Source organism: Henckelia pumila, chromosome 4, assembly GCF_033568475.1.
Source record: "Henckelia pumila isolate YLH828 chromosome 4, ASM3356847v2, whole genome shotgun sequence".
Taxonomy (NCBI): domain Eukaryota; kingdom Viridiplantae; phylum Streptophyta; class Magnoliopsida; order Lamiales; family Gesneriaceae; genus Henckelia; species Henckelia pumila.
This window is the reverse complement of record NC_133123.1, coordinates 204,997,724-205,013,128: the sequence shown is the minus strand read 5'-3', so window position 1 is coordinate 205,013,128 and position 15,405 is coordinate 204,997,724. Positions and strand designations below refer to the sequence as shown.

The window sequence follows — 15,405 nt, the reverse complement described above, 5'->3', positions numbered from 1 at the left end:
GCAGATACTCGACGACGAGATTTGGAGTTCGCAGTAGGTGATCACGTGTTTCTGAGAGTGTCACCTATGAAGGGAGTGGTACGATTTGGCCGGAGAGGGAAGCTTAATCCGAGGTATATAGGGTCATTCGAGATCTTGGAGAGAGTTGGCACGTTGGCCTACCGTTTAGCTCTACCACCAGGGCTTGCAGCAGTGCACAACGTTTTCCATGTATCCATGCTTCGAAGATATGTCTCCAACCCGTCGCATGTGTTGGATTTTGAGCCTCTTCAGTTCACACCGGAGTTAGCATTTGAGGAGAGGCCTATACGGATCTTGGCTAGGGAGGAGCGCAGATTGAGGACGCGGGTCATACCGATGGTCAGAGTCCAGTGGCTGAATCACTCGGAGGAGGAAGCTACTTGGGAGACCGAGGCGGACATGAGGACTCGCTACCCGGAGTTGTTCGGGTAAGTACTTTAATTTCGAGGACGAAATCCAATTTAAGGGGGGGGGAGAATTGTAACACCCGGAATTTTTAATACGTAAATTCGCATGCATAATTAGGGATTTTATTTATTTAGAATTTTAGATTATGGGTTAAATAATTATGTGAAATTATTTGTGCATGTTTTAAGTTATTTTAAGCATTTAACCCATAATTAGTGATTTTCATGATTTATGGAAATTTAATTGTTTTGATCGCGTAGACGGGACCGTGGACGGACGAGATACCAAAATATTTAGCCAAAAATATTTTATGAGTTCTATGAGCCTTAAAATAATATTTTAAGATATTTTGTCAAGAAAATTTTAGTATTTATTTATATATTTAATTAAGGGTTGATTTTTAGTCAAAATTAGTCCCTTTATTGACTTTTATTAAATTTTAAAATTATCCTATATTAATATTTCGAGATTTGAGATATTTTATCAGATTGTTATTTTTATTTAAGAGTTTAAAATATTTTGTTAAGATATAATATCTTTATATTGAGTAATATCTATTATTATTCAATTATCTACCAATATTTTAAACCTAAATCACTCCCTAATCTATTCCCAAAACCCCATCAGCCGACAACCCTTCTTATCCCACCCCAATCTTCAATCTTTTCATCGGCTTCCCACAGAAAACTCCATAGCCTCGTTTGTTCAAGCTTCAAGTTAGGTTGTTCGTCGTCCCGTCGTCCCGGAATCGTTACCTTCGCTTTTTTTTCTCTTCAAACATCGGTGAAAGGCATGTTTTTCTTCCAAATTTTTGTACCTATCAGATATTATAGAGTGTGTATTGTGTAGCATCGATTTTTCTTCAAATTTTCAGATTTAAGGATCGGTTTTGATGTTCATGACATGTTTATGCATTTGTTTGATCATGACTCACGTTTTCTTCCAACATGGTACGACCAACTGCTGGTGCATGTCTAGGTGGGTGTGTTAGGGTCCCTAGGGTCGAGATTGGTCAGGTTTTATGGGTGTAACAGGCTGGAACCGAAGCCATCTATTTATGATGCGCAACAGATTGCAGTTTGAGCGGTTTTAGGAGAATGGTTCGTGTGCACTGTTGAAGACGAGTTTGAGGGTGATTCTAATTGGGTTAGAACCCCAAGACCTTGGGGAAGGTTGTACAGGTAATTTTTCCGGCCGGTGGTTGCCGGAGATGAGCGGCCGAACGGCCTGAAGCCTCTGGTCGCATTCTACGCGTGAGCAGAAACTAGGGGTAGATTGTTTTGGTTCGTTCTCCCTCTACAGAGATCCGTTTGAGGTAAAATTTGTGGGGTTAGAACCTTCTTGATGTTGTCTAAGTATGGGCGGTAGTTTCACGGCCAAAGGTGGTTGGAGCAGGCGGCACAGTTAGTTTTTATAAAGCCGCTCAGGGCTGCTCACGGCCGCAGCACAAAGGGAAATAGGGTTTCGGGTTTTAGGGTTCTAGGTGCTTTCCGGGTCGGGTCATGGGTCCGGGTCGGTTTCAGTAAGTCATGGGTCAAGTCTAGTGGGTCCGGGTCCGGGTTAAGTTAGTCGGGCTCGGGTATTTTGTTTTTAAGTTAATTATTAAGTTAAAGTGTTTTAATTGGGCAATGGGCTACATTTAAGTTTCTTAATGGGCTTGAATAATTATTTTAAGTTAGTCCAATAATTTTTATGGGCTTTGGAGCCCACGGAAATTATTGGGCCAGTCTTTGGGCTTTTAGGCCCATTGGGCCAGATTAAGTTGTTATTGGGCCAAGTATGTGCTAATGGGCTTTAATTGATTTATTGGGCTTAGAAAGGTGTTAATGGGATTAAGTATGTTAATGGGCCAGTCTCAATGTTAATGGGCCAGAATTTAAGAAAATGGGTTTGAGTGTTAGGGCCAGCAGTTCAGTACAACCCATGAGAAATTACATGTGTCCTGAATATATATTTAATTATTTTTATGCATGAAAGTTATTTTTTTATATTTATATGTTAGTATGAAATTAAATTAAATATATATGAAGGACACACATTTTATTTAAGTACATGCATTCATGAAATAATTTTTATGCATGATTTAATGTTTAAGGTTGAGCAAAAAAAAATATTTTATGTTGGAAGTTGAAGTAGTGTGACAATTTAAGGGGGACTCGTCCCCATATGTGAATTATTGAAGGACAGTTTACTGCCAATTTAAGAGGTGATTCGTCACCGCCACGTACGTTGGTTTCCACGCTGATCAGTATTTAATGTATGATTTAAGGTTACACTATGGATACAACCATGCGATGTTAGAAAATACTTTGCTCAACAATGTTTATGTATTATTATGATATTCAAGTTTAATTTAAGTTTATGTTATGTTCATGATATTTTAAGCATGCTCATTCATGTATATGTTATGTATTAGTATTAAAGTGATTTAAATTATTTTAAACCCTTGTTATGTTAGCATGTTGGGCCTCTAGGCTCACTACACTGGTATGGTGCAGGTGAGTACGTAGAGGACATAGTACCCACCGGAGGCGAGGACATATGAGTGGACATGCAGTGATCCCCCGCGGCCGTCGTCTGAGTCTTTATGATTATGTTTTTATGGAATATTAAACATGTCGTTCTTTTTATTCATTTTCAGTGGTTGGTACTAGTACATATTTTTATTGAAATATTTTCAGTGCATGCAAACTTTTATTTAATTGTTTAGAACAACATTTTTATTTAATGCATGACTCAGACATTTAATTTATTAAATGTTGCATTTTATTTGAGCTATTTTTAAATCTGTTTATTTTTGTGCATATATGTATGGGCATGTATGTACATCTATTTTAATTAGTATTTTAATAAAAAAAATTCGCATTTATTAGTATTAGATGTTTCAATTGGTATCAGAGACGCGTTCTTGGTGGGGTCATCACTGCTATGCAAGCTCAGAAATCCACGCTACCGGTATGTAAGTTTTAATTGCTTTTAGTATGATCTAGTAGTATCATGTTTAAGACTTAAGCATTTATGTTAGCAGAAAATTTTTAAGTACTTAGTTATGCATGTCTATTTACGTAAAGAAACATGTGGTGGATTACATTACCCAGTTCGAGAGAGGGTGTCGCTTCGTGCCTCTTATTGCTGAGTGTACCAGACAAGTTGAGACAGTTGTGGATGGATTGCGGGCTGACATCAAGCATGACGTTCGCATGTTGGATGTCACTACTTACGAGGCGGCAGTTATCATAACTTAAAAAAATCACTTTTATGTGTTTCTTAAACCCAGATTATTTGTTAGCTTATGTTTAACTTAATTGAAATTCAAAAGCTAGTAATATGATGATTATGATTCTCCAAAAGTGATTATAATAAAATGGTCAATGTTATAATCACTTTAATAACTTATTTATCAAACAATACCCAACTTTGATTTTTAGATTTTCATATTTGTTCCAAACACTACCAACTTTTGATTTTTTTTAAATTTTTTATAATTTATAAATTTAATTAATTTTACAAAAGAATAATCTTTCGCAAACACTTCATAAAACTGTAAAAAGAATTCGATAAAAAAAGAAATCAAGATTAAAAAAAGCTTCTTCCGTAATGTGAATTGCTCTGTGTTGGCTTCAAGTCACCTAATTAAGTCAAATCAGTTCACGTTGCAATAATTTGGAATTTTTTTAAAAAAAAATATAGCTTTTTCTTTTTATATTTCTTTATTAACAACCCGATCAAGAAAAATTAGAAAAATTGTAAAAGAAACCAACTTTTTAAACTAAGATTTAAGTTTAAATAATTAGAGAAAAAACAACTTATAATATTATTTACGAAAATTCAATATAAACTTATAGTCCATTTAAATATTATGCTAATGGTCTAATTCAAATTCTATAATAATAAAAGTAAAAAATTGAAGTATAAAAAAAATAGAATATTTGGCTTTATTAGTAGTACAAGCTAGATACGAGTATGACATAAAAATTGTTCCAGAAAACTTTAAATTTTTGTATAGTTAGTGGGCAGTGGCACTTTGTTGACGCAACAAATAATGTTTATGTCTAATAAAAAAATAATAGATTAAAAAAAAAGTCTAATAAAATAATAATAAATAAATATCTATCTGAATCCAATGAAAGGTGGTTCTTTTCGAGGACATAAATATCTAGCTACAAATATCTTCGTGGTCTAGGAGATACAAATTCTTGTTCATTTTTTATCTCGGAAGAAGGTAAACACCTGTATTTCAAAACTTATTCACTGAAAAATAAAAATAAAAAGGACTACAAATTCTTCCTGTAAAATGTGATGATTACATATTAGGGTGAGCTTTTCACCGTGATTTAATAATTAGTATAATATTTGTAAAAAAAGAGAGATCATGTCTTACTCTTAACATAATGAAACTTTCGAAACAAAAAAAATAAATTAATTGGGAAATAATTGAAGAGCTGTTGGTTCCAACTCAGTGGCATGATCTTGGTACTTATGTTGTCTCAAAATTTAAGTAAAAATTTATAGATTCTTTGGTATCAAATCGAGGAAATTATAATTGATAGCAAACTTGAAACTGGCATCGTTGAAGATTAAAGTCTTGATTTATTCTCTTCAATAGAGTGCCACTGCCATCCTAATATACATCAACTGACCAAAAATTACAATTGTTCTAGGTCGAAACTCAACGATTGAACACCCGCAGGGGCAAGTCGAATGGTGATAAAAAGATTCGATGATCTCTCCAACCTTGCGTTAAATTTAACGCAATTTTCAAGTGTTGTTAATATCCACTCTTGACGTTTCCAAAATATACTACCACAAAAGATAGCTTGAAATTGCACGGGACAAATCCCCGAATGAAAAGAAAGATTGTAGTAAAAAATATATATATAACTTCAAACAATGATCAAGAATGAAAGAGAAGCTTATCTAATTAATCTCTCATTCTCTCTGTGCGTGCGTGTATATATATATTCACAAATATTTTACCCCCAATAAATAACAGAGTAAAAAGTAATCAACAAGCGTCTCCTCTTTAGACCACATTCTGAACAAATCATTTATGTATTTATAAATTGAATCGAATTCAATACAAATCAACAATCAACCACCAAACATTTGGGCAAAATTTCGCCCCTATCTATTTGGCTATGTTCTGTCTGATACAGTAGAATATCAGCAAATGATTCATATAATAAATAATAATGAAATACACAGATTATGTATCGTCATCATATAATAATTGAATCTCGAATATTACACATACATATTGTAGTTTTAACGCTGTACACTTGAACTCTTATAACACACGTTTCTTCACCAAAGAACAGGGAATTGTACAACTATTATCTGCTCGAGATTTTTCCAGTTTATCTTCCAGGTGTTCCACATCACTAAAATCGAGCATTCGTCTCTCCATCTGTGAAGGAATTTTCAAAGAAAAATACTTACTCGACAATTTGGAGAAGAGTCAGCAGTTTACAAACAAAAACTAGATCTTTTTTCTTTTTGATGGAAAATATGATGTGGAACTTCTCACCACATTGGGAAGTAATGCACAAACATCACAGAACGAAACAATTTCATACACGAGCACAAGATAATTGATAATGGCTAGATTATATTGAGTGGTTTGGCTTTCAAAGTAAGTAACTTGGTATACAGTGCACAATAATTTTTGACCAAACAGATGATATGAATCAGAAAAGGTACACTTATAAATCCACTCTCAAATTCATTCCTTTCACAATATATGTTTCTGTAACTGAGTGCTGCTATAACTATCATAATCACTAAGCCATATTATAACGCCAGGGATTACAATTTTCTAGGCTCTAGACATATGGTGAATTGAGTGGCATCGCCAGACCCTCATACATAATGGAAAAAGGCTTATTCTTGGGCTTAAAGTTCAAGATTTTAACGACAAGTAACAATTCCCAAGTGACAAAACAAGATTAAAATCTATAATTTTGCAGGGGAACCATCCGGTGAGTCCCCCTTTGCTCCGCTCCGCCCTTTGTCCTACATAAACATAACATGATGGCTTGAACATTTCCAGTGGAAGAACTCTAGTAACACTCACCCGGCTTGGTATAATATTTAACTTCCAAGGTAAAAATAAATTTTTAATATCTATTTAATGCAAATTAATTGAGTTCAGTCCCGTCCCTCGTTCTTTGACCAGGCAAAATACATGATGGCATACTGTCCACTGATAATACGAAGACAAAATTGAAGAACAAAACAAAAAGAAAAAAGGAGTTTCTCAAAACAGTCGTTAGCAAGTGTACCAGAAAAGTTGAAGCCGAAACGGAATGATGCTCTGCCTGACAGTTCAGATTTTGGTTGTTCTCCTTCTCTGAGCATTTTGCTTTCAATATTGTTTCTGGAGTTTCATTTCCCAAAACCTCCTGAGCATCAGCGAATGCACCAGCTGTATGCTCTCCTAAATGCTTCATTAATCCAATGGCATCATAACTTCTGTCACCTGGGTTTAAAAAGTATCCCATGTCCTACAAAACTTCCAAATATGAGAGCTGAAATAATTTCAAAAAATTAAAATTAAAGATTTGCAGAAAGGGTATCTTCTAACCTCAATTGTTATATCTGTATCAACTCTGGGCCCTGGCACAAAACTGTTGGTAAACCAAGGGGATTTCCATGCCGAAGGAGATTCTATACTCCTTTTGAATTGGGTGTCTACATATCTAAAGGAAGTAAAAACACTCTATGACACCATGGCCAATACAAAAACAAATGGTGCACAGTGAAGTAACAAGCACAAAGTATAACAGATTAAAACAGGAAATGGAACTCATCTTACAGGTTATTGTTTTCAACAACTACATCTTTGCCGGAACTTTCAACTTTCTTCTCTGAAGGATTCGTGGATTGGAGAGCCGTAGTTATGACCACAGTGGTCCCATCATTTTTTGCAAGCAGCCGAGGAGAACAAACAACAGACAAATACGGAGTTTCAGATGAAGATACAATAGCCCCATGTTTTGGTTCAGCATCTAGCCTTCGAGGATGCTGATTTCCTGGAGATCTAGCACTTGGACCAATTGATCTGACAATCTTGCAGCCGAAGTGGTCAGGAGAAAAGAGGTGCATGTCATTCATGTCATGTTCCACGACGATTCCAGAGAACTCTCTTTTCTGTCAAAATGGAAACTGATCATGATTTAAGTGAACTTTAAAATCAAACTTTAGAAACTTTACAAAAGTAAAACACCTTGGAACCCTCAAAAACCCATGCACTCATGACAAATTACACATAACAGTATCAAATCAAGAGCTCAAATTATCTAAAAATTCAGCAACTTTTTGGATTTGAAAGATTCGGACACCACACAAGGACCCCCCCTCCTCAAACCTTTAGAGGGGAAAAAAAATGAGGCACACACCGATTCCACCGTTTGATTGACTCCGGCCTTCGTTTTGACATCTGTGATAAAAGTCTGTTCAGTTGCCTTTTTAACGTCAGTGCTATGTAACTCTTTCTGCGGCATTTTGCTATCTGAAGTGACATTCCTTTCATTTATTTCCTTTTTCATCTTTTCACAAGCTGGAGCCACGTTTTCTTTTCCTACATATGATGTTTCGAAGTTTTTGTTGATTGAAGATATATTTGGCAATGGTCGCCTATGGTTTGCACATGAATCAAACATAACCTCTAACAGGGAAAAATCATTAGTCAGGTTGGAGAACGACTCTTGGTTTGAATCACCTCCAAGCTTCTTTTCACCTCTCTGTTCAGACAAAGGAGAAACCAAATCGCGATGTCTTTTTTTCAGTATTGATGGTGTTGTGGTAAAATATTTGGCGGCACTTTTCAGAACAGCATGTGGACTATCATCCCTTGTTGGGGAGTCCCATAGTTTGAATGGAGTCATAGAAGATATCATTAGTTGGCGAATGCCGAGTGGACTGTACTCTTGATGCATGTCACTTCCAGACTGTACAAGATCACAACTAAAGAAGGGTATATCTAGGCTTGGAAAACGCGGAGGCTCATAAAATAAAGCTCCCGAGTCCTTACGTTCAATGGTTTCAGCAGGATCATTGTCCCCGGCAGAATAATTTTCAGAATCATTTGATGGCGCCAAAACAAAATCATTGGCCGGAACTAGTGTTGACAATCCTGCTGTCTGATTGGACATATCTTCGCTGGGAGAGCAATTAGAATTTTTGGCATTTATAAAACCTTCATCTGAGCAAGGTAAAAGAGATTCTTGTTCGGTATTACTGATCGAAAAATAGTTAAGTTGATTTGACTTCATATCAAACACAAGAGAACCATCATCAGAAGGAAATTGAGTAGGAACAGGGAGATGTTGACTATATGAATTTCCGAGCATATCAGATGACATATAACAAGATTGTGATGTAAAGTTTCCATCTTCAGGAATCTGAAAATTCAAAGAGTGGTGAACCAACGGCTCTGCACCTCCATCTATCCGGGAAATTACATTTTCCGAGGGACAATATCCATCATGGCCCACGTCAGGGTAAATCATTCTACAATCTGAATCAGCTTCAAAATTATGAAAATCAGAATTCACCATTGTGGTGGTTTCCACCAAAGTGGATGCACCCACAGGGGTCTCTGACGGAAAGGGTACCATTTCATGGTTATCCATGACACTCACAGATGACAGGAAATGTCCAGATGACTCTTGCCCCAGATCCAGCAAAGACATGTCAAGTAGCTCATTTGGATTTAACTGAAAATCTTTTCCAGCAAATGTCTCCCAGTCTAAAGAGAAAACATGTCCAAGGTACTTAGAAGTACTACCAAATTCGTAAGGAACTTCTGGTATGGAATATGAAACTTCATGAATTGCAGGACGATAATGTTCAGAACATGGCACTGCACTGGATTCTTCAGTAACTCTGCAATTCCCTCTATTAAGTTCTATTGTCGAATTAACCACGTGATTTGTGCTTTGAGACAAACCAGCCACAAATGAACCTTGACTGCACTCAGAAACTTCTTCCAATTCTACTCCATCTCTAACAACACTACCATCTTCACTACTCTGTTGTGCTTTGGACGAAGACGATGCTGCTGATTTATAAGCATTGGTAACAAGAGGTGAACCTTGGAACTGTGAAAGCAACCCTGACGCCATATACGTGTCTATCTTTTTCTTGACAGAGCTATTCCAGTGATTTTTAATTGCATTGTCAGTCCTGATGGCACACACAGAACTCTCTTGAGGAGCAATAAATATAATATATAAATGTTACATGATAGGTAATTACATATGAATTAGCATGCATTCAAGTACCTCCCAGGTAAAAACTTAGTCAACTCTGCCCACTTATTTCCATAAATTTGATGCGCATGAATCAAAGCCAATTCCTCATCTTGTGTCCAAGCTTCTTTGTTAATGTTAGGATTAAGATGATTGTGCCATCTGCAAAAACGAGCATTATAAGGTAGTGTTTGGGATTGCTTGTATGAAACACTTTTCAGCTTTTCTTTCACAAAATTTTCAAAATGTGTGATTGAAAAGCTGAAAAGTGTTTCATCGAAGAAATCTCAAACACTACCTGAATAGATAAACCTCAGTGCAGAGACAAGATATCAGAAACAAATTGTAAACTGCAGCTTACAGACAAGATAAAAGAAATGATATCTTACAGACAAGATTCAAAATTTGCATCTTGATGGATTGAATATTCAATGCGGAAATAAAGCATAAACTTTTATACCTGCTTTGTTCATAAACTTTTGAAAGCATATAAATAGAAAGTGCTTTTACTAATAAAATCTTTTTATAAAAATCAAGGGGAAACTCTAGAGATCAAGAGAAAATCCTACAAGTTTACCTTTCCCGGCACTGTTTCCCAATCCGTCCAGGGAGATCTTGTGCAATAGTAGACCACTTTTTTGGACCGTATTTATTCACTAACTCAATCATCATTTCATCCTCCTACCAGATATTAAAAGGAGTATTATATGAACTCTCATGAAGAATTCAAGCAGCTAACACAAATGAGAAAGAGTTGCAAACAACTGAGGGTGGGAGCAGGGAGCCAAATCCAGAAGGAAGAAGCGAAAAACTGTCCAACCTCTTTTGACCATGGACCTTTTACAAGTTCTGGATTAAGAACCTTCTGCCACCTATGTAAGCACTGTACATCTGTCCGATCCTTGAAGCATTCAGCTGCATACAGTTCATATGACATATTGTCAAAACCTCAACTATGCCAACCAACAAGTTAGCTAATAGTCACTTTAATTCTCTTAAACTACAGGAATGAATATGTAATCAAGTCAAACGAAAAAAAGGGCGACTAAAAAAGATATAGGAGAACACTAATTTTGGCCTTAATTAGCATACACTTGACTTTTCTATCAAGTTGAAATAACAACATAGACCAAACAAGAATTTCCTGGATGTTTAGGATTTGATGCCAAGGATTCTTACTATGACATCATTCATTCAGGGAGCAAAATTTTAAGTTTAGCATTATTATTACTCTTTTATTTCTTGTAATCTTGTCTACCTTATTATTTTGGATGATGTTATACTTTGTATATGCGTTCTGCTCATTCATGTGAGGATGTTTCTGTTGAAACTTTAAACAGGTGAAAGGACCAGTTGAGAGAGGTCTAGGCAGTAGAACAGACATAGAGTCGAGTTGGAAGTGAAGGTGTTTGATATAGGGAGTTGTATAAGCAACAAATTTTTTTAGTACAAATACTCATGCTATGTTGATTATCTTTTGATATGTGACATACACTACTTTCAGGGATATGCATTACTGTTATGGGATATACTTATATTGAAACATATTTTGATTTGTATTTTGTCGGAAAGTTTAGTATCCAGGGAGACTATTAAATATTTATAAACCATATAACAATTGGAAGTTAAGTTGGCAAAGATTTGGGACTCCAGAAAACCACAGGATTCGAACAATTTCTAGCCAGATCAGTAATAAATGACGAAAGGCAGCAGTTGCAATTTTATTATTATGCTACCTATTTTTTTCCAATTTTTGCCTTTGAAACGTTGAACAGCAACACACAACACTTCATCCTGTAAAAATAAAGGGGGAAAAAAGATATATAGGATCACAAATTTTAAACAACAGACAAAATAGCAGATGTTTAAAAGGACCCCACACACCATTTAAAATTATATCAGTGGGTATTGTTACAATTGAAAACAAACAGAACGTAAAGATGAACTTTATCAAATGCTATTGAGTACTAATTAGCAACAACAAACCAAACAATTCATGTATACACTTTGCTCTTAAATGTAGGCATCCATAACCATAACATCCAAAAACTCTACAAAGATGGTATTCATTTGTTTTCTGTGAGTTATTGTGAAATTGTGCAACTCTTCCACACATGGATCACATTCTCTTTTCAGAACTCTCCTAAACCATGATAAAATACAAGTTCTCCACAATTCATATTTAATGGAAATTTAAACAAGTTTCAATTAGAGGCACGCAAAAAAGTTACCAGCCTAATTAGGGGACAGATAGTTATTAATTCAATTCCCAGAAACACCATCACTAGACCCTTCAAATCCAGAGTAAAAACACTTGAAACAGATTGCAACAACACATATTGGGAATAACCCTCATAGAGCTGCTTCATTTTTTTCCCAGATAAAATTCAGAAAGCAATGTACTTCATGGCTTGCAATTTACACAAAAAATTCAGTATAGCAGAAACAAATAATAAGTCAACACAACAAAAAACAGGACATCCAATATAAGTTCCTATTTTCAAAAGACTCTAACTGACCTCTTCTGCAGTCCACTGACCCTTTGTGGAACGCCTTGTAGGACCACTTGTCCTCCTGCTAAAAAATACGCAAATGTCAAAACAGCTAAATGCAATACAATTTTCTGTGTGTTAGTGACTCACACCCAAAAAAGAATCTGGGTTTTTTTAAAATAATGACAACATCTTAAACAAGTTAAGAAACACATATGAATTGTAAAAGTTTTTTTTTTTTTTTAAAAAAAAAAAAAAACTCTTCGTTACCCATGTAAAGGTCGAGATCTTTGCAGACCATGTCTGGAACCATCTGGAGCCGTGGTGCTTGTCATATCACTTTCCATGTTCGATTAAGGCAATTTTCTCCAACAATGAGGTAGGGGATATATAACGATCAAGGATGAAGAAGTCAAATGCTTCATGATGGACGAAAATCAAATAAGAGACGAATCAGAAAACCAAAATGCAAATGCATTAGATAGATTTGAAAGAAATCAGTATTCGTACTTAAATCCAGGAATCTCACTTAGGGATAAGCAAGCAAGAATGAGAGTCACTGTGTGAGAATAAAAACACAAATTAATTGAAGGGAGGAACGGTCACAGAATTCAAATATGAGGGATTGTAGAATAGAATTTCAAACTGTTAAAGAGCCAGCAACTTTTCCATATAAACGGCTGTTACTGTGCCACGTGGAATTTTGAGCCTAATAATTAAGTTCCCCTTTTGAAAGGTTTAGAGCCTCGTCTCAGCATTCTTTACAACATTTACAAGTTATTAATTAATAATAATAATAATAATAATAATAATAATTAATAATGATTATTTGAAAACCAAAGATATTTATTAAGCATTTTCTAAAAGAAACACCAAATTAGATGTGAATTATACAACTTCAGGTTCTTCTCCTATCGAGTATATTTTCTTGAATATTAGAGTACAACTTTACTATCACTATATCATACTTTTTTTTATTCATCTAATAAATCAAGCAATGTCAAAAATGTGAAACATCCTAATCTCAATATTATAAAATACAAAACCTTATCTAAGACGGTCTCACGGGTAAATTTGTGAGATCGATCTCTTAATTAGGTCACACATGATAAAATACTATTTTTGGTGCTAAAAGTATTATTACTATTTATTATAAATATTGGTATGGTTCACCCGTCCCACGGATAAAGATTCACGGATAAACAAGACATCGTGTAGATTGGTTAAATAAGGTAGTATTACGAAATATTTATCCTAAAAATATGTGGACAGATGAATATTGGCAAATTTGGAAAAAGAGTAAAAAATAATAATTAGGTGTATGAGCTTTTGATAAAATAATAAATCAGTACATTATTATGTTACTAGTGTAATTAATACATATTGATATGATGATTACAGGTAATTTAAAGTGAAATTTTAACCAAAATCTATTTTTCGTATATTAAAATTTTATTTATCTATATCTATACTATATATTAAGTAAGAGAAAGCGGTCTCTTGGTATGAATATCATTTTTATTTTTGACCTTAAATAGTTATGTAATTACAAATATGTCATTTTCATTTCATGAATATTTATATACGAAAATACCATTTTTAATCTAACTATTTATTATTATAATTTTTTATATTTTAAATTAAAAAATGAATAATAAAAGACACACATTGCGTGCATTAGACAATCTCACAGGTTTGCGAGACAGACATCCTATTTGGGTAGAGTTGACAGAGGTAGTATTTTGTAGAGCTTCTAGAAATCACTTTTCAGTTTTTTCTCATCAAAATTTTGTTAAAAAAAATATTAAAAGTGTTTCTTAGAAACTCTACAAAACACTACCAGAGTTTATCATCTTCTCATCTCTACATTGATATACCTTATTGAACCAACTTTTTTTTTTTTTTTTTTTTTAAAAAAAAAAACACCGCCGGGAGCGGGGGATTAGGCAGACCCCTACCTTATTGAACCACTTCACAACAATCGGATCCACGAACCAAATATCAATCCAGTCTCATACCATGTTTCTAATTTTTAAAAAAATATGTATACCATAAAATACATTATTTTGTCCGTGACAAAATTAGAGAAGCGATCCGATCCCTTGGTAACGCTTAGTCGTGTCGCGCCCAAATTAACCCAACTCAGATTAAACAATGAAAAATGTATTAGTGTGAGTAGGGATCGTTCTCACGAGGAAAGGTAAATTTAATGTGTTCTTAAATAAATAAAAAGGGAGGTTTTGAGATTTGAGATTAACTACTGAAAATTTTAAGCAATTAAAATTAAAATTATCACTATCATGCAAGAATGAAAATTCAATTAGAGAAATCAATAAGAGATGAGACTTGGTATCAGTCGACTACACCCTTGATATTCATTCATTCAATCATCGATTTCCTAAAAATAATTAATCCTACTAAATATTTATCATTGAAAATCAAATTCATGTTTCACCTAAATTTTAGCTAATTAAAAAACAACATTCTATATTAACCCTTACCAATAAATTAACCCGGATTCCAGCGATCTAGATTTAAATTTACGGTAGCATTCAAACTAGTAAAACTGACAAATCTAGACAACACAAACACCATCGGTTGTATTTAGCCTAGTCAATAATTGACCCTACGATTTAATAAATTCAACAGCAGAAAATATCAAACGTAGTTGCTTCGCAAATTAGTTTATTCAAACAATTACGGATTTGAATTCTAATTTAGCTATAGTTTGTATAACAAAATCTTAAGATGGCCAATCCTAAACTCTCGGACACAAACATGAAATAAAACAGATCAAAAATTGATACTCACTAAGAATTAAACATTGAAAATCGAATCTCATGAATAAATTATATCAAGGTTTCGTCTCCCTCAACCAAGTATAAAATTTTAGCTACAACGATTCATCACAAACTCAATAAAAATTCAAAAGAAGAGAAGAAAACTTGAAAGAGAGATGGAAAATAAAACCTAGCTGCCTAGAGAGAATGTCCAAATCTGATGATTATCCCTCAAAAACGGAATTAAAAGCCTAATAAAGCCTAGAGTCCAAAATAAAAGAGTTTTCAAAATTATAAAATTATTCCCGAACAAACTTGCGCGCTCGAGCGCACTGAAATATGCCTTCTCACTGTCTTGAAATTCCGTGGCCGCACTCGATCGCATGAGTTCATCCGCTCGAGCGCATGGAAAATGCCTTGCCCACTGCCTTTACAATCCAGATGTCGCGCTCG

At 34.6% G+C, this 15,405-nt stretch overlaps 1 protein-coding gene across 4 annotated transcripts; it reads right to left on the bottom strand.

The window, feature by feature from the left end:
• Positions 1-5,571: 5,571 nt before the first annotated feature.
• LOC140863462 (transcription factor MYB3R-1-like) lies at positions 5,572-12,784 on the bottom strand. Of its 4 annotated transcripts, XM_073266912.1 has the most exons (12): positions 12,683-12,784; positions 12,443-12,591; positions 12,200-12,257; positions 11,417-11,474; positions 10,501-10,595; positions 10,258-10,361; positions 9,714-9,842; positions 7,827-9,615; positions 7,244-7,578; positions 7,013-7,127; positions 6,711-6,932; positions 5,572-5,836 (listed from the first exon to the last, which is right to left on the bottom strand). In XM_073266912.1, exons 2-12 carry the CDS (start codon positions 12,517-12,519, stop codon positions 5,717-5,719), a joined length of 3,102 nt encoding a protein of 1,033 aa, XP_073123013.1. In that variant the 5' UTR covers positions 12,520-12,591; positions 12,683-12,784; the 3' UTR covers positions 5,572-5,716. The 4 variants fall into 4 exon arrangements, with proteins under 4 accessions (XP_073123013.1, XP_073123012.1, XP_073123014.1 ...); XM_073266911.1 differs by having other exon boundaries at positions 12,443-12,721; XM_073266913.1 differs by having other exon boundaries at positions 12,200-12,254; positions 12,443-12,721.
• Positions 12,785-15,405: the final 2,621 nt, after the last annotated feature.

Coding starts and splice junctions, on each gene's coding strand:
- LOC140863462 (XM_073266912.1), bottom strand. CDS start 12,519: ATGGAAAGTGATATGACAAGCACCACGGCTCCAGATGGTTCCAGACAT. Junction 12,258..12,442: donor AGATCTCGACCTTTACATGG/GTAACGAAGAGT, acceptor CGTATTTTTTAG/CAGGAGGACAAGTGGTCCTA. Junction 10,596..11,416: donor CAAAAATTGGAAAAAAATAG/GTAGCATAATAA, acceptor AACTGTATGCAG/CTGAATGCTTCAAGGATCGG.